We start from the raw sequence: 19930 nt of genomic DNA on the forward strand, positions 1-19930 counted from the left end.
GTTTTTATCCTGTGCAGCAAATGCTCAAGTATCCACAGAGGAGGTCCTATGCAATTCTACTGTATATCCGTTGACCACTACGCTTTTGTCAAAAACAATTAGATTCAGATGTTGCTTCATAATGAAATAAAAGGTCTAAACTGTTTCTCACAGGCTCATTGGAGTAGAGTGCCGAGAGCCGAGGGGAATTCTTTTATTACATGGATAGAGGGAGGAGGAATCTTCACAGACACATTTTTATATGTGTGTTAATACTATAGTCCTGATATAACAAATGTTTTTTTCCTTTTATTGATGATGAAGATCTCCCTCAAAATGTAAACAGTATCAATGAGTATTATGCCATGCAGAGATCACTGTTCGCAATAAGCCATCAATGATCTGCAGCTCTTGTATGTTTAGCAATTAATGAACAGAATGAGACTGATCCTGGGCTGAACACAACTATCCATGCACAGTGACACTCTGTGGACGAAAGAAGTATAGAAGAGAGCAGTGGTTTGACTGGGACAGTTGGGGGAGGGGGGATGGGGGGGGATTAGGGATACTCTTTCATATTCCATATCTGTGACATTTTAGAAGTTTTTATCAATTGCATAAGAGCTGTAACAGATGATTGGTATTGATTGCTGGTCCTAATCCTTCAGAGACGGACAGTCTGAAGCAGGGCGAAGCTGCAGCTCTGATGGGCACATTTGGATGCATTCAGACTTGTGCTTAGCGCTGAACACTTGTGGATGGATGATAATACCTGTTGTGAACAGACTTCCTGTGTGCTCCTTTTCTGCAAGAGCGACATGAATTAAGTAGTTGATCGAAATGGTGGACAGATTTTCAGCTTGCAACCCAAGAGCACAATTCAAACTAAACTACAGGTTTAAGTTCTTGTTAATGTCCCTCCAAATACCACAAGGGGGACTTAAATACCTTTTCTATTTAAACTTTATATTATACTAATATTTGGAGAATCATTCAAAGACCTGATAGATATAAGTCTTTAGAAGTAAATCCAAATCCATTTACCAAAATAGTCATTGTCCAATGTTTCAGACCGCTATTCAGTCCCTGTAGCCTTTGCCATATTTCAGTCAAAGGCCATCACTGACAGAAAGGTTTGGCATCCATGCTTTACAAAAGTCTACTCCTCTATTGGTTGTGTGTGAAGAAGCACTTTATTCTTCTGGGAACTACCTGTCATGCTGAGCTCTTACTGAGTGGCAAAGGTTCTTGAGCATTCCTGCAGGCGGGAGGATTGTTGAGATCTCTGGCACCTTCCTGCTTCACAAACATATTACTGGAGGGGTTAATAGACAAGTAAGAGAGACACCTTCTCTTCCACAGGGCTGTGTCTCAATACACAGGGAAGCGCTGGCAGACTGTCATTAAAACCACTGCAAAAGCAGAGATTAGTGTTTGTAACCACAGGCTCGTAATAGAGAATATCAAACGAGCCTTTGAGATACCAAAAAAGAATCATAATAATATTAAGGTCGCCATAAAAGAAGGATAAAGGACTGTGAAAATATATGACATGTAATACAGTGGCTGTGTAGTTGTATCCACAACTGAGAAAAGGTATAATCCTTCAAATGAAACAATAGGGCAGTGTTCTCATGTGGATTTTGTCGCCAGGTGTCACATTACATCGTACAATTGAATTGAATTCATTACCTTTACCCAAATGCAAAAACTGACCGTGCCTCCAATGAGAAGTGTGTGTCTGTGTGTGGTGGGGGCAGTGACGTAAAAAATAAGTAAATTTCCTATTTTCTTTCATTTTCGCTGACTTACTTGTTCAGGCTATGTGGCTTCCTATTCAGCCTTTGAGTGGTGGGCATACGACAGGAAGACAGGGTTTAAATGAAGATTTTGAGTATTTGATAAAAATAATGTGAGCTCCCTGTGAGTTCTGTATCAGTTTTAATCCCTCTCCAATACTAACTTGCCTAAAAACTGATAGCTGGAATAACACCTCATCTCCTACGCATGTGAGCAGTTTTATTATTGTATAAACAGACAACACGGTAAGCACCGCTTGTAATTGATTGTCGATGTTGTGTTCGGTGGAAGGCGACGCGGATGCCAGTTGTTTTCTTCGGAAGGGGGCAGTTGATAGGAGCCCGATGGATGCAGCCTCGGTATTTTCAAACTAAAAGCTTTACACATTTTTACCGTCTCTGAAATTCTGGATATCAGGTGTATCAGAGTTTATGTGAACCACAGAGCAACTCAGGATATGTATTATCATAGTAACAACGAAGGGGGTCCAATTAGTTTTTGAAAGCCCAGTGTTTTTTTTGTGAATTTGGAGGACAATCAATCAACGTCTTACTCATGTGGTGGAAAATCCTCCAAAACCCTGTCGGCCAAGCTTCTCCTCTGGGTTGTCATTCTGCCTTGACAGTCAAACTACTTGTCTGCAGGCTCCTATTGATATGCACATTGCACCCAAAGGCAACAACTCTGTATGCATAGATACTAAGATCATTACAATCACAAAAACTTCCTGTTTTACTGCATGCCTAAATCTCTGAATTACACAAACAAGATGAACAGGCTTGTATGATCACAAGCAGCAATGCTTTTTAAGCAAAACATTGCACAGCTTGTGTTTGCAAAGCTTGGCATTTAACACGTTGCCATTTTTACTCTGAGAAAGATGGATGCGGAATAAGAATGCTCACTGAAATGATGACCCAGCAAAATGGTTGCCACCAGTGTACAGTCCCCCCCCCCCCCCCCCCCCCCCACACACACTGGTATGTTCCATTCACACAAACACACTGATGCCCACACACACTCATGCACAATCTCAGTCAAGCAGATCTTAAAATATGAAGCTACATAATGAAAGCTTTAACTATTTGTGTTAAAGGACACTAATTAAAAGATTTATTAATTTATTTACTGACTGTAATAGATTTTTTTTTTTCCTGATTAACAACTGAAAAGATTTATCAAAAATGTTAAAAGTATCACAAGCACTGGGTTGAAACTCAAGTTAAACCTTTAAAAGTCCAGTCTGATGTAGGGGGATCTATTGGTAGAAATGTAACATATCAATAGGATACAACGAACAATCGATGTTGTTTTGTTTACTGAAGCTGATTTCAAACGTGCACTGACCTCCATAGCTCCTCCATATTTTCATCCTGGAGAAGGTGCATGTGTTACCACAAATGTCTGAGTGACACGCGCCACAGTTTGCTGACTTTCTCTGCCTGGCCTCGTAGAAAAATGTCCGTAGAAATCCAGGAATTCCGATGTATGATCACAGCAGGGGAGCCCCCGCTGGATTCAACACAAGCGAGGTGGGGGGGGGGGGGGGTTCATGACGATTGTGAATGTGCGACCGATGCAAAAATGAAGAATACGAATACCTCCGGTGTCATACAAATTTGTGTCATACACAAAAAAGGCACCAGTGAAGATGTTAAAAGAGTTTGTGGAGATAAGAGCTGACGTCCATGCTGCACCCGGCTGCTCCACCTCTCGCCTGAATAATGTGAATGATTCGATGCTTTTGTGAACATGTCTGTGCAGAGAACCTCCGGATGTGTTGGAAGGATTCTAAACACAGGTCACGTCTGAAAAAGGCTTTCGAATCACCCCTTTATATTCAGCCACACATTTCATATATAAAGAACACTGCAGAAGATTGTACAGGTCAGACAACAACAGGAACATTAAGGCAAGGGGTGGCGTTTGGGTAAAGCATGCAGGAGACAGGACATGTCAAGTAAATCCTGCTGTGTAAAGCAGCCAAACGCTCTTGAATCACGTTGCCTTTTCAAGTTGACATGTATGGCTCCTTAATTTTATCCAGAGATATTATTTATTTTTGTTATTTATTTATTTGTTTACTTCCAATTTCTCAGGTGTTAGCAGGAAAAGGTCAGGCAAATAGGTCGGACACAAGTGACTTGGATGTTTGCGTTGTCACAAACAGCCCCGTTGGTAAGTTTCAGGAAAATATCTCAACTTCAGGGCATGTCTGAAAACAGCTGTTATTATTAAAGCAGAAGGTACTTTTCCAAAGAGCCTGCTTTGTGTTTACACTGACCTGGAACAGACACTCTGAATGCTAAGGGCCTTTTGCATTTTAACATCGTGTTTGTTGCCGTATGCAACGACAACACTAGAAGCCACTGAATCCTACAAACTAGTCCCTCAAAGGAGATGCCTCTTACTGTCAAATGCTATATTTGCAATACAACCCTGAACTTGATTGGAGGAACTGTATATGTGAATGTAAACCTGCCAGATCCCTAATATAACATCAGAGCAATGTCCGATTGAGCACATGTGTGAACATAGCCAGTTATTGTCCAGAGAACTCACAGCAAGTGAGTGGGCATCTTTTTATTCCTTAATACTTAAACAGATTCTACAGAAAATGGGAAAAGAGCTCAGGTGATCAAAACTGGGGCTAAAAATTAAGATATTAACCTTAAAGTTTCTGTAGGATGTCTCTTAATGACTTTTGAAACCACAGATGCCAATCTGCTCAGTTTTGCCTTTGTATTTGTTTGTATTGAGTGTAGCAAGTTTTAAACAATTAATTGCCGATTAATTTCACAAGCATTACCAGTATTTTAGACTTGGCAAATAACTGCACATGAATGAGAAAGGTGTCACATACATATTCAGAAGTCAGAAGCAACATGTAGGGACAGACAACCATTTGAACTTAATGCTACACTCCTTATCACCTCATGAATAGTGAAGATTTAGCAGGTAATTTGCTATCACCCTCCTGTACCTACAGTTGATTAACAGAAACTGACACAGAAACCAACACTATACCTCTGAGTGCTCCAATTGATGAGGAGAGAAATTGCCATTGTTTACTGTCCCCACAGAATATCAAGATATCAAAGCAACCCAAGTGCTGCAACAAGTATTTCTATTCAGGGTGACGGTGTTGTGTTTGTGTACTAATCAGCTTATCATAAATGCAACAGTAAACATGCATGTCTGTTGACATATACCAGAGTGTGAGCCTGTCACCAGAGGTTGCAACAGTGAATAGAAATAATAAATTATTTCACTGTCTAATGCACTGTATGATATTAATTATCATGAAATATGATATCTGTACTTTTTAAGCCATTTCATAGCTTTTGACGTACAATAATTTTATTATTATTAAGAAATGCAATACAAACCCATACAAATGTCAAAATGTTATACATAGCGTCCACATATCTCAACAACAAACAAAACCCCTGTTTTGTGTTGTTCTTACAATCATTACAGTCACAGAGCCATTAAAACTCACCATCTGTAGTTTGGTGAAACGAGCACCTGTAAGATCTTGAAGATCAGTTCCATCGATTTAAGTATATTCCCGTAGTTTACTTATCATGTATGGAAACAGCTTTGCCTTATCTGTTATTGAGTTGTTTCTAACATTATTATTGAGTGGCAGTAACTCTCTCCGATTGCAATACTGTCAATCAAACGTGGCCTATGCAGCTCTTAAGCTGCTGAACCAGTCCAGCAATCAGTGCGCATACTGTGGTGGCTATTGGCCAGCCTATTGTCTGATATGAAAGGGATGAAAACAAGGGGGTTGATTAAACAAACAGGCACAACACCTCTTGGATAAAAGAAAACCCTTAAATACAAAAAGCTTTATTTTTTTAACAAAAGCCCGCCTTTAGAAAAAATAAAACAGACAAGCCTAATCTTGTTGTGTGTCAACTACATATTGTGGATGTCAAAAAAGTACACCATCTGCAGCATGTAAGTTAATACTGCAGCCTTTTCTGTCACTTTCATGGGGAACAATGGAGTTGAAAAATGACTCCCATCCCAATTCACAACCTTTCTCCTCACGGCATTCAGAACTTCCTTGGCTCATGAACTGATTCGGTTCCTGTCTGGCCTGGAGAGCTATCTCTATGGATCTGGAGCATCTCCTTTTTAATCACTCCAGTTTTGTTGTCTCACTCCATCACCTATATATCAAGCTCGGTCCTGATACTTCATCATTCTTGAGTTATTGCTCGGGGCCGAATGCGGTGCTGTTCCGAGCTGTGAAGTGCTGATATTTGATGAAAGCTACACTAATAAGCCTAACATGCCTTTTTTAAATTCGAAATCACTTACATTCTCCTTTTTTCACAACATATTAATGTCATGTGAGAAGAAGCACACTCTGCAAACATCCTCAGACGTTTGGCATCCACTTACAAAAATGCATCTCCCCCAAAACAGTGCTAATAACAATATTTTTACAGTAAATAATGTCTCACAAGCTGAGCACCAGAAAGATAAACTTAACCGTAAATGAAAACAGAAATCACAAACCAGAAACAACTTCAAAAGTCTGCAGCATGAAGTAAAGTGGGAGTATGGCTGGTAGAGGTCAGCTCGGCCCTTGGTGTCAGACATCTGTGGAGTAAACACAACTTAATAGAGCGGGGGGGTATGAATGTGAGCATGTGCGCTTATGCGTTAGTGGGGAGGGGGGGGGGGGAGGGGGTCACTCATTGTCCCTGTGGGCGTAAACATCACCTGGTTGATTCCACCACATAGAACAGAGGACAGTATAAAAGCACACCGGTGCTGGTGGCAGGCACAAGAGGTGAGAGGACACACCTATCACCTGTCTCAGTCAGTTGTTAAGGGAGGAGGAGAACGACACAGACGGAGACGAGACAAGGCAAAGCTGGAGAAAGGGCCGTTCATAACCCCTTGGAAGTGCATCAAATCGATTTTCACTCCATATTGTAGAGGTGAGTTTGGGCTGACGGAACTTCAGCTTATTTTTTATAATCTGTCCATTATTGAATGAATATAGTTATTATATCTTGGCTTGATTTCATTGGTATTGCCTCTGTGACTGAAACAAACCATTAAGGATCTTTCCTTAATGGTTTGTTTCAGTCAACACTGTTAACAAACTACAACCAAATTTTAGTTTTTTCCATTTTTATTATTTTTAGAAAAAGAAAAAACATATCAGTCTCCAATAATAACAATAATAAGAATAATAGTCAAATAATTATAACAGTTAGTTTCTTGGTATAAATTTGATAAATGTAAGGATAGAACAGTCTAAAACATTTAAACCTGTTTAAATGTTTAAATGCATAGGACTCTGTGGACCACAATGTGGGATCTTAATCACAGAAGAAACTATTTAATACAGCCACTCCATGACAAGCAGTATAATCGCATTTAAATGGCCTGTGTAGTGAAAGCAGTCCCCTGAAAAAAAAGTTAAAAAGAATAGATATAACAGATTTTTAGTCATGCTTGATTTATTACATTCAAACCATTTTAACTCTGGTCAATCTTGGGGTCAGGAATGCTTTGAATCTGAGTGATGAAAGTTAAAAGGAAGAATCCTACATTTAAAGCTGCGTGGTAATGAGCTCCTCACACGGCTAATCACCATTTGTAACAACAGTTCTTTTGCAGTCCAAAATAATAGTTTAGAGTTACTTGTCATACATATAATTTAAATACCTATGAGCATATTTATTGTTATAGCATGAAAACATGCTGAACTAATGATAAGGTTTCACTTCCAAAATGATCAAAGCCTGCACACACTCTACATTGTGTGTTTATCAGATTTAGTTTTGGCAAAATGACTGAAGTCACGAAGTCACCGCACTGATCGTTTTGCCCTATTTCACACTCTCTAACAAGCACGCCACGATCCAAATGGCTAGTTTCAAAGCTTGGCAAGAACAGAGGCCGTACTTATTTGGAAACCTCTGTGCAGCCAATACTGCCAACCATCCATCAAGCTCAAGACTTACGAGAACCCAGAGCCTGACTAAAGTCAAAGATTACAATGTCTGCGTGGAGATGGATTTCTTTGCCCAAATTGTTTCAATGCAGCGCTAACGTTTGCTGTGTCGAAATCCAGAAAACAAAGGTGATCCTTGAGTGGAGACACTTGCTCGGGGAAAAAAAATAATTAGCCTTACATAGAGCTGTTATGTGCTATGCCTCAGTAGCCTGGATGCCAGACGAACTTAGCCCCGCCCACAACAGATTTGGTCGGGCAGTTCGGTCTGGGGTCGCTCCATTGGGAAAAAATTATGGCCGGACCGGGCCAATCAGATTGTCAGGGCGGGCTTTATACGATGATTGACAGATGATCAACGGTAACGTAATCAACCACGTCATCACAGTGCCCTCGGGTTGAATTCGTTTTCAACAAACATGCCTGCCGCTGGCGAGCTGAGATGTGTAGATGCTGCCATTGAGTCTGTTTTCGAAGACATCGACAGCGCATTCATTTTGAAAGAGGAACACAGAACGTGGAGGCGACGCCAGAGCACCGCGCTAATCCCTATCGCCCCGGCGCTGGGCTGTTCACACCGGACACTGAAGCGACGCTGAATCGCCGGGCAGCGCTAATAATATCACCCGTTGATCCAGTAGATCGCTGCACGGCTTTGTGCCAGTCACACCGGAGGCTGAAGCACCACGCTGCGTCAAGGCTGCCTCGCGGTGCTTCAGCCTCCGGTGTGACTGGCACAAAGTTTTAACATGGGAGTGGATGGGAGCCAGCTGTTATTTAAGGCTTGGCGCTGCGCTGAAGCGTCCGGTGTGAACCCGGGTTAGTAAATAACTCACAATGCGTTGCTTAGCATACGTCACATACTACGTTGCTCTGATTGGTTGTAGGTCTATCCAATTGAGCGAAGAGGAATTTTACTTCCTGGTCAGTTGAAACACGCCCCATAATTTTTTCCCAATGGAGCGACTCCAGACCGAACTGCCCGACCAAATCTGTTGTGGGCGGGGCTAAGTTCGTCTGGCATCCAGGCTAATGCCTCAGTGGAAACTTTGGTTTTCTCATTGACTTCAGGTCTTTCACTTTCCGCCCATTGCAGTCAGAATTAAAGATGCAGTCACAAACCGCAGGTCAGAGTAAATTAGACTGTACATGAACATAGAGACACCGGAGAGGAGTAACACCATTGGAGAAGGAGAGCAATACAAACAGTTTGAGAATTAGGACAGTTGTTCAATAGAACCTATAATGAGGTTTTAATACTTCATGCTTAAATACCACAAACAATATTTTATTTAATAGCATTTAACAGTATCCCTTGCTATTTTATATATAAACATTTATACATATGTAGCAATTATATCTAGAGCTGTGAAAAATAACGCGTTAACGCGTTATGATTAAATTACAGGATTAATTCGTTTGTTTTTTTTAACGCATTTAACGCATGCGCAGAAGGACCTTCCAATTCCGCCGCCCCAACACTAGTCGCCGCTCTAACGCCGGGTTCACACCGGACGCCGAAGCGAGGCGTAAGCGCAGCGCCAATCCTCTGGCTCCCATCCACTCCCATGTTAAACCGCAGCGCTGAACACACCGGAGGCTGAAGCGTAGCGTTGTGCCGCGGCTGCCTAGCGCCGTGAAGCGATCGTTTCGGCGTCGAGTCTATTTTTTCCGCTTGACGCGAGCGTATCGAGACAGGAAACACACTGAAAAATTATTTTAAACGATATAGATGACATATTTTATATGATATAAATGACCAAATATGCATCCCATACTATGTATTCACCTTCTGTTGTCTTGGAGTTTTAATTTTACCACTTTTACCAACCACATTATTAAATGTCCCCCTCTGCCAATCCATTACAGCTACACAAGCAGTCATAAAGATAAAAAAGAGAGGGGGGCTACGTATTCTCCACATAGGCTTGAGTGGAGAATACGTAATTTACCCTCGACATTTACCGGAGCTAACAGCGGAGAAGTTTTTCAACATGGATGACATTAAATTAATCATTGAAGTGGAGGAGTAACTTGAGTTGTTGATTCTCAGCATATGTTGTATAAAGACAACACCAAAAAAGACACATGTTGGGACGCTGTTGCAGTTAATGTTGGAGCAACAAGTAAGTATATGCTTGAAAAAAATGATTAAATGCCGATTTTACTACAGGCTGATAACAGCAGAAGTATGTGATATTATTAGTAATGCGCGGCGCTTCGGCGTCGCTACCGCGTCCGGTGTGACCAGCCAAGCGCCGGCGCGCCAGGGATTAGCGCTTACGCCACGCTTCGGCGTCGCTTCCGCGTCCGGTGTGAACCCGGCGTAATGCAGTCAGACGGCAGCTGCCATTCAAACAAACAAACAACATGGATAATTCTGATGAACCTGAGGACCTTCTGGACGGGAAGATCGTGTTCCAAAAAAACAAAGATCGAACATTCAGTAAAACCAAGGTGATATGCACACTCTGCGAGAAGACGTTATCGTTTCACCGTAGCAATACCCGCCTAACCACCGCAACGCGAAGCATGTGTTGGTCGGCGAGGGGCGTTCAAGTGGAATGCGACAAACCAGACTCACTCGCCGGACACATTGTGCAAAAGAAGCGGTCAGCTTTACTGTCAGAGAATTTGAACAAGTTAGTTTGCCTCACCAACTGGCTAAAGACCGAGTAGCTAAGAGGGCCTTTAGAGGCATTAGATTGTATCATGGTGTGGTTAATGGTTGTGTGACAAAAAATATAAAAAATGTCAAACATCCTATGGCTAAGAAGCTCAAATAATTTCTGTTTAATTTAAAAAAAAAAGTTTTATTCAACCACACAATGGCTAAGGAACCCGAATTCTGTTTAGGATGAAGATTATATTAATGTTCCATATGGAAAAGCAATGATAACTGCTGAAGAACTGCTGAGTTGCAGCACAAAAGAAAAGTTAAATGTCATAAATCTTGTTTTCACAAAAATATTCCGAAAAAATCGGTAATGTGATTAATCATGATTAATCCATAGAAACCTGTGATTAATTTGATTACAAATTGTAATCATTTCACAGCCCTAATTATATCATATTCATCCTTTACACAGTATGAAATGGCCTTTCATCTTCTTTTCACCTCCCTTTCAGCGCCTGACCACCAGTGTCACTGTGACATTTTTATTTGATTGCAGTGAATCATAGTATTTATGGATGACTGACAGTTTAAGAAGGTCTGTGAATGCCTGACTGGTTAAATGATAGGTGGTGGTGGATTTCTTTCAAGTTTAATTTTTAGCTGCATTATTAAACGCTGAGTTTTATTACTTGCTTTTAAGAGATTTCTCGTTGTCATAGGACCAACATAGGGTGGTGGGGCATCAGCTGCAGGGTCAAATCGGCTATGTGCTGATTGTGATTGCTTTTGATAAAGTGATATTCATTTCACTCTTTGTTATGATGGTTTTTCTAATTTGTACTCATTTCTGCATATTTATTCTTCATTATTGTCTTATAGGTCGTGGACTTTGAGAAAATGTTTGAAACCTTGAACAAACGTATCCAGGAAACTCTAGCGGAGCGAAAGAGCCGCAGGAACAGACTAGTAACCAAAGATGGTCGCTGCAACATTGAATATGGAAACATCAGGAACATCAGACACTTTGGCTTCATGGCTGACTTCTGGATCACCTTTGTGGAAATCCGGTGGCGTTTTGTTCTCTTCTTCTTCATTGCCTCTTTCACCCTCAGCTGGTTCATCTTTGGCCTCCTGTGGTACTGGATTGCCCGCAACAATGGAGACCTGGCGTGGCAAAACCCCCCAGATGACCACATTCCATGTGTTGACAATATTTTAGGTCTCTGCACAGCGTTCCTCTATTCCCTAGAAACCCAGACAACTATCGGGTATGGTGGACGCTCACTCACCCCTCTCTGTCCCGGTGCTGTGGCACTTCTCATCATCCAGTCCCTCGTTGGAGCCATTATCAACTGCTTTATGTGTGGAATCATCCTCTCCAAAATCTCTTCGCCTAAAAAGAGAGCAAAGACCATCACCTTCAGTGACATGGCTGTAATCGGCCCAAGAAAGGGTGCTCTCTGCCTCTCAATTAGAGTGGCCAACCTGCGCAAGACCCTGATGATTGGAAGCCAGATCTACGGCAAGTTGCTGAGAACGACATACACACCAGAAGGGGAGACGATCATCATGGACCAGGTGGACATCAACTTCACAGTGGATGTTGGGAAGGATAACCTCTTCTTCATATGCCCCCTCACGCTCTACCACATCATTGACAAGAGCAGCCCTTTCTTCGAGATGGCGGTGGATACACTCCACCAAAAAGACTTTGAGCTGGTTGTCTTCTTAGACGGCACAGCTGAGTCCACCAGCTCCTCCTGCCAAGTGCGGACCTCCTTTATTCCTCCGGAGATCATGTGGGGCTACAACTTCTTGCCCATCATTTCCAGAAGCAAGGAGGGAAAGTACAGAGTCGACTTCTCCAACTTCAGTAAAGTGGTGCCCATAGCGACTGCACACTGTGCCTATTGTTTCCACAACATCAAGGGTCATCACCACCACTCCAGAGACGGATTTGACAACCTGGGCTTTGAGGCGATTAATATCGATGACCCCCCGAATGTCACGAAGTTGTAAATTGGTAGAGACAATGACCATTGAAAATCTCAAGAGAAAGACTTAAATACTCAACAAACAGGTGCTAATGGCAGCCAGGGCAACCTAACGGCAGACAGTGCATTGTGTATCATTTAAATGTGAGATAAGGAATCTGTCAGAACAGGTATTGTTGAGAATTTGTTTGTAAAACTACGCCTGCCACTGTCTGCCTGACCAAAACCCTGTTTTCTAAAGGGAAACCAAGTCATGCAAGATGGTGAAGCTACAGTTCAAGAACAAAGAGCGAGAAAAAAAATTTCCAAGTAAACATGTGCTCTTTGACCTTGTACATCTCTTTGACCTTGTACAATCTGGTTTACCAAGTATCTAGAGGTAGAAAAAACAAAGAAAATGTTTAATCCTGGATATACATCTAGTACGTGAAAAGCCCAGTGTTGAGGGTCGTACCGATGTCGTTCAATAGTTCATATAAATGTGGGTTGTCATGCACAAAGAGACACTCGCACTTGAACCATCAGAGATTGCTTTAACTATTCAGACACAAAGGCACTACCAAGGGGTGTGTGACGTACCTCTGTAAAGACACTGGAGGAGAACGAAGCTCTTAGGAAATGTGTAGAGACATGGCTGCAAGCAGCACTGACTGTACTTTAGGAATCAATTTTGTCTTTTTTGTATTTGATACAGATGGAGAATATATGGAGCCCCACAGCTTGTGGCCTTGATCTTTTGATTCAATACCTGATCGAACCGTAAAGAGTAAAACACAATTTATCATTATTTTTGCAGTGACAAAATGTTACTTGGGATTGTAATGGAAAAAAGCTGCATGCCATGTAGAAAAAAATCACCTTTAAAATGATTGCAGTTTCCATCCATATATAAAACATGTAAATTGAGATAATACGCCCTTCATAGTTAGTATTATATGTATTTTGTTGGAATACATGTGTGCTCTTGTTTCTTAATGCAAATGCTATCTTACAATAAAACTCTCTCAACTAAAAGTTTCTAATCACTCCAATCCTCTGCAGATGTAAATACATAATATATATACTGTTAAATACATGAATACATGTGTTATGCATTATAGAGTGTTAATAATTAAGATTAATGCTCACTTAAAGTCAATGAGTTGAAAGAAATGTCACAACGGCAAAGGAAGTTTCGTCAGAATCGACAAAAGTATCGTCACTATCAAGATAGTTGTGCATTTTTCAAATGTCTGTGTTCATCTCTGGTGAAGCCACAAACAAGCAATTGGAAAAGAAACGAGAGGTAATATTTTATTTTGTCACATTTTCCTATACAAAAGACCTTTTCCAAAAGGTATTCATACATTTCAGGAATGACAATAATAATAATACATTGGTTAATTGTAAAATTACACAACACACACAGACACACTCGCACAAGCGCACAGAAACATATGCACCAACACACATATATATATTTATATTTGATATCCAAAATACATTGCATATACGAAGTAGCACAGATCCCTTTTTTGTTGATAATGCTTGTGAAACATGGAAGTTAAGGGCACATTACAATAACTTCTTTATGCCCCTCTGATGAAATTTGGAACAAAAATAGTGTGTAGCCACGACATAATAAAGCTCTGGAAGGAGATCACTATGTCGTGGCAACAAGTTATGAATCTGTTCCCTAATAACAAGACCTGGCGAACAAAACTGAAGAAGCAGCTTGGATGAGTTCGACTTGGCCTCTACCACAGGCTTTAGTTTGACACACACTGGCTGCACTCTGAGGACACACTGATGGAAATGTTCGCAATTATTAATCAATAAAGACATAGAGCCATATCCTCAGGCATCACAAGGTAAATCTGTAAACAATCTATCTCCCATTCCAAATAAATATTTAGTGTGTGAGGATAAACTTACCTAAAGGGGCGAATAAAAGTATAAAGCATGGTGGATTATCCTGCCGTGCACACGCAGGAGGCCTCATCTAAATATCTCCCTGTTTCCAGATTCACAAGGCACATCCTGTCACCAAAATACCATATGCGAACAGTCAGGTTCCAGGCGCACTAGGATAGGACCCTATATGTTTTCATCACAGTGTGTATCAAGCTAAAGTCCATTATAGAGGCTACATCATGTGATAAGGTCAAATGTTTCATCTCTCATCCAAGAGGATTCCAAGTTCCAAGTACGCCAGATCTTGTTATTAAGGAACAGATTCATTTTCACTCGTTATGTTGTGGCCACGCAATATTTCAATTTTCTCCCAAAAGTCATCAGAGGGGCTCCGTCAGAAAACACTGACATAAAGGCTTTTTTTGCAACCAAATAACATGTCTCTGCTGTGTAATTGTTATTCGCTATTTAAGGCCTGTGATCAAAAAGGTCAAAGCAACATAATGACAGGTGCCAACCCCTATCACAGTTTTCCATCTATAAACAAGGCAAAGTTGTGACAGCAAACAGGGATCCAAACACGACAGAGTGGTGGTGTTCGTGAGATGAAAGCCGTTGCTTGATGCCTATTATTTTGCCTGCATGTTCTGAACAAGAAACCAGAACTCTCCATTTATGGCTAAATAACAGCGCATGCTTACTGCTAGCATGGAGCTTTGACAGGTTTTGTTCAGGCCACTCGACTCTGACCTTTCTGATAAACTGCATATTAGTCCATGCAAAGTAACTCAATTTGGAGCCAAAAATCGAACTAATTGTAAAATAATTTTTTTCAGCATAGATCATTTCTATGAGGTGTCCAGAACAACATACTAAAAGTCCTAAGAATCCTAGTTGAGTAAAAATGTTTAATTCTCATCAATGTGTGCCAATAAGGCCAGGCAACAATACATCCCAATGGGGCTAATTTTTTCCTTTACTCCTATCAAAATTAAACTCAACACAATGAAAGGACCCATGAAAAGTTAAAAAAAATTGTATTACAAGTTTCTTCCGAAATGAATTTTAATATGCACTTGAGCTCCGCACTTATTGAATATGTCCTAATTTGCATAGGCAGAAACACCATTCAAATGTATGACAAATACATCGGCCCAATCTTCATCCAATCATCTCACTGCCAATTGGTGATAGCAAAGCTGCTTTTAGACTGGCCTTAAACCTGACAACTGCCTGGCTTGGTAGTACCTGCCAGGGGTGTAAGCCTCACAGCTTGTGGCCTTGATCTGTTGATTCAATACTTGATCGAACCGTAAAGAATAAAAACATTTATCATTATTTTTGCAGTGACAAAATGTTACTTGGGATTGTAATGGCAAAAAGCTGCATGCCATGTAGAAAAGACCACCTTTAAAATGATTGCAGTCTCCTTACTCCTTCTTTTCCAATTAAGTTTATCTTCATGAGCATATGTTAGATAGTTTGGACAAAATAGTATATATATAAAACATATGTAAATTGAGATGAAACTCCCTTCATTTTTAGTATTAAATGTATATTTGTTGGAATGCAAGTATTCTGTTGTTTCTTAATGCAGATGCAATCTTACAATAAAACTCTCTCAACTAAAAGTTTCTTATCCCGCCAATCCTCTGCAGATGTAAATACATAATATATATATACTGCTAAATACAAGAATACATGTGTTATGCACTATAGAGTGTTTAATAATTAAGATAAATGCTCACTTGAAGTCAATGAGTTGAAAGAAATGTCACAATGGGGCGGCTGTGGCTGAGGGGTAGAGTGGTCGTCCTCCAACCTGAAGTTCGGCAGTTCGATCCCCAGTCTGACCCATCTGCATGCCGAAGTGTCCTTGGGCAAGATGCTGAATCCCGAATGGCCCCCCATAGAATAACAAAGTGCTGCAAATAAATGCACTGTATGAATGTGTGTTTGAATTGGTGAATGTATAAACTGTACTATAAAGCCCTTTGAGTGGTCATCAAGACTAGAAAAGCACTTTATAAATACAAAACCATTTACCTTTTACAACGGCAGAGGAAGTTTCATCACAATCGACGTATCGTCACTATCAAGATAGTTGTGCATTTTTCAAATGTCCTGGTGGAGAATGCAAAGATATTGTGTTCATCTCTGGTGAAGCCACAAACAAGCAATCGGAAACAAAACGAGAGGTAAAATTTTATTTTGTCACATTTTCCTATACAAAAGACCTTTTCCAAAAGGTATTCATACATTTCAGGAATGACAATAATAATAATACATTGGTTAATTGTAAAATTACACAACACACACACAGACACACTCGCACAAGCGCACAGAAACATACGCACCAACACACATATATATATTTATATTTGATATCCAAAATACATTGCATATACGAAGTAGCACAGATCCCTTTTTGTTGATAATGCTCGTGAAACATGGAAATTAAGGGCACATTACAATAACTTCTTTATGCTACAAATTACATGTTCCCTTTTTATTTCCTCTTTTAAAGCTATAAGTCTTCAGGAGAAGCTGGTGGTGGGTATTTATACTGAAGGTATTATTTTGCATAAAATACCTGAAATTCTTAAATGTACAGGAAAGGGCTACCTGGCAGGAAATAAGTGATTTGAAATGGAAAGAAACCATCTTAATAATTACATGTTGCATATAGAGTAAAGAAATCCCGGGATATTGGATTAGGATTCAAGCAGGCATTTATGGTTCTGGGAATACAAGAAAATATCTTGTGCACTTAAAGGCATTAAGGATGTTACAACCAAATTTCAGAAACAATATCAATTACAAGAAAACAAAAAAATTTAAAATGTATTGCCCAAATGTACAGATATAAAAAACGCTTACATGCTTAACAAACTACTTAGCAGAAATGGACTTAAAAGGTTTTGCATTTTTGACCGAGGTCAACTCGTATTAATTCTCTTGACTTTTTTTAATACTGTGTCACATATGAAAATAACTCTGCATAATTTATACAGTAAGTTGCTTTAATGCCTAGTTGACTGATGCTTATAAAATAATACAAAATAGGTCTGACAAACGCACAGCGTTTGCGAATCTGAGGATTTCTTTGTTTCATCTCGTCATACTTTATTGATTTTGTTCTTTGATAAACTACTCAGTCCCAGTAATTTATTTTCAAGTGTCCACTCTCAGTTACTCTGAAGGAATACTTTTGCTATGAACAGCTTTGAACAACTAAAGACGGATATGTTTCGACGTGATACTGTCACAGGATGATGATGATGAAATCCAGACTTGAGATTCATGTGCATTTTGCTGGGCTCTAGATCAGTGAGAAACTAACATTCAAACACACATGCTGCTCTCGAACTAGGATCCAGCCCTGGTAAAAGAATACGACTTGATTGTCTTTGTAACATGACTTGCTGCAAAGCCACTACTCTGTGCTCACCTACACGGTCCTGATTGGCCTACATAGGAAAGAGGAAGGAGACACCGCGGCAGCCGTTATAGTCAGAGTGCACTTCAAAATCAAAAATTGTCAGATTTTTGGTCAGACATGGAAATGATTTATAAATGTCACAATACATTTAAATGCGTAATGCTGTTCCATCATTAATGAATAGAAAATATATGGCATAAAACAGCAGTTAAGGCATGGCACTCACTCTTTGACTGTGAGGGCTTTGGGTCTCATTAAGGCACATAGGAAACCACCTCAGAGTAAAGGTAAATGCACTCATTGCACCGTAAGGTACTTTGGATAAAAAAAAAACAAGCAAATAATTAATAAAAAAAAGCCACTTATAAACATATGGTCTTGAGCTTTGGTATATTGTCATAATCATCTCTCATCTTTTAGATTAATCAGGTGCAGGAATCGTGGTCTATCATCGAAAAAGGAATACATTTCTCCATTCCTCTTTTTACAAAAGAAAACATCTGACAAATTTTGATTTTGCTGCGGGTTATCCCTTTTTACGTGTTTCACAAACATTCACATTAATACTGACATGGTCGAGCAACAAAACATCTGGAAATGGCATGGCTGAAAGGCAACAACATGGCAAACATTTAGTAGCCTAGTGTGTGGGCCCCTGAAAACATCTGACCTGGGTTGAATTATTGTTGCAAATTACTTCAATTACATCTTGACTCGGCTTCCCCTGCACAAACGAGTCAACTGTACAGATCGCCACACAACACGCAAAAAAGCATTTTAAGTAACTGAGTTGACCCAGGTCAGCAAAACATACAGCGCTTCCCTCTGCGACATTTAACTCTTCTCTAGCCTTCCAGTTTGGAGGATAAATTAAATTGTGAATGGCATATTCCAGTTGCCAAATTTCATTCAGTGCTGAGAAAAGTCCATCTCTTTGAGAGCTCCTCCTTATCCAGCAAATTCCAGGAGACTCTCCACACATAAAACGATGCAGATGGACAAATGAGCAGATAGAGCCAGTGGAAACAAAAGGGTAGTTGCGGTGGGAATAAGAAACCCCAACACAGCTGTAGACGAGCGGAATTGGAAGATGCTTTGAAGCGTAATGTGCATAATGTACTGAGGAGGTTGTAGATTGAGACCCATAAATAATAGGCCCATGTCTGGTACTATAGTGTGGAGCGGGGGCAGACGGACTCAGGTTGTTTCTCCTGTCTTCTGGCTTTGGTTTGGCAAGGTTTTTTGGGAAGGACAGCTGTCAGTGCAGCTTTCAGAAGGATGGGAAACAGGAAGGCACAGGAAACTAAAACAGACTAAAACAGTTGCTAGTCTTGTAAAGTTAAGTAGTATTCCATTTTGGAGCATAGCATCCAGTTGTTTATAAATTCTTACATATATATATATAAAACTTCAATTGAATCATCCTTTATTTCCTTCAGAGGTCAAATGCCTCTATCAATTCAGTCTTCATCTGTTTGGCATCACTGGGAGTGCAGGTCAGCAATTGTGGACTCTGTTGTGGGGAGAGGGGAGGTTTTTAGAGGATGGTGGATGGACAGAAAGGGGTCCTTTAATAGTAACTGCCCAGGTGGGAAGGCACATGGGTGTTAGGGTGGCGGGGGACATTTGGGTTGGGGTAGATGCCTGCAGTAGGTGAGCTCCAGTACGGTGCAGTTGGTCCAAAGAAGTTGGAGGAAGTGACGGGCATGGATGGAGGGTGTGGGGATACGAAGTTGACCTTCTGCTGGTGGGCATGGTAGGAAGGCACATAGGCCAGGTCCGAGGGATACTTGTACATTGAGGACTCAGTTGGATGTGGCTGCAGCGCTTGAGCAATACCATGGAAGTCGAACTTGTACGCATAGCGCTTGCCGTGCACCTTGGTCATGATATTTTTGTCGTAGTAGTAGCGTAGAGCACGGCTCAGCTTGTCGTAGTTCATATTGGGCTTGCTCTTGCGCTCGCCCCAGCGTCGTGCCACCTCATCAGGGTCCGTCATCTTGAACTCGCCGTTGGTGCCCTCCCAGGTGATGCAGCCAGCGTTAGCACTGTCGGACAGGAGCTCCAGGAGGAATTGCCACAGTTGGATTTGACCTGAACCTGATGGTGGACACAAAAGCAAACAGAGGTCAGAGGGAGATCCAGCCTTATTTATTGTCAATTAATGTAATTTTCCCAGGGGATGTAAGAGGATGCACGTAACCAAAAAGCAGTTT

The 19930-nt window shown here is 40.7% G+C and overlaps 2 protein-coding genes across 19 annotated transcripts in view; one reads left to right on the plus strand and one right to left on the minus strand.

Annotated features, from left to right (window-relative positions):
- The first annotated feature begins 6574 nt into the window (after window positions 1–6574).
- kcnj1a.1 (potassium inwardly rectifying channel subfamily J member 1a, tandem duplicate 1) lies at window positions 6575–13393 on the plus strand. The gene is made up of 2 exons (XM_053423526.1): window positions 6575–6743; window positions 11265–13393. Exon 2 carries the CDS (start codon window positions 11283–11285, stop codon window positions 12402–12404), a length of 1122 nt encoding a protein of 373 aa, XP_053279501.1. The 5' UTR covers window positions 6575–6743; window positions 11265–11282; the 3' UTR covers window positions 12405–13393.
- A 3072-nt stretch (window positions 13394–16465) lies between these two features.
- The window catches only part of fli1 (Fli-1 proto-oncogene, ETS transcription factor), a 30317-nt gene continuing 26852 nt past the window's right edge, over window positions 16466–19930 (minus strand). For all 18 annotated transcript variants that reach the window (XM_053422270.1, XM_053422269.1, XM_053422261.1 and 15 more), the window contains one exon: window positions 16466–19814. In XM_053422270.1, the coding sequence (XP_053278245.1) occupies window positions 19285–19814 (530 nt within the window). In that variant the 3' untranslated portion in view covers window positions 16466–19284. The remainder of the gene's footprint in view (window positions 19815–19930) is intronic.

The sequence above is a fragment of the Pleuronectes platessa genome, chromosome 5, assembly GCF_947347685.1.
Source record: "Pleuronectes platessa chromosome 5, fPlePla1.1, whole genome shotgun sequence".
Taxonomy (NCBI): domain Eukaryota; kingdom Metazoa; phylum Chordata; class Actinopteri; order Pleuronectiformes; family Pleuronectidae; genus Pleuronectes; species Pleuronectes platessa.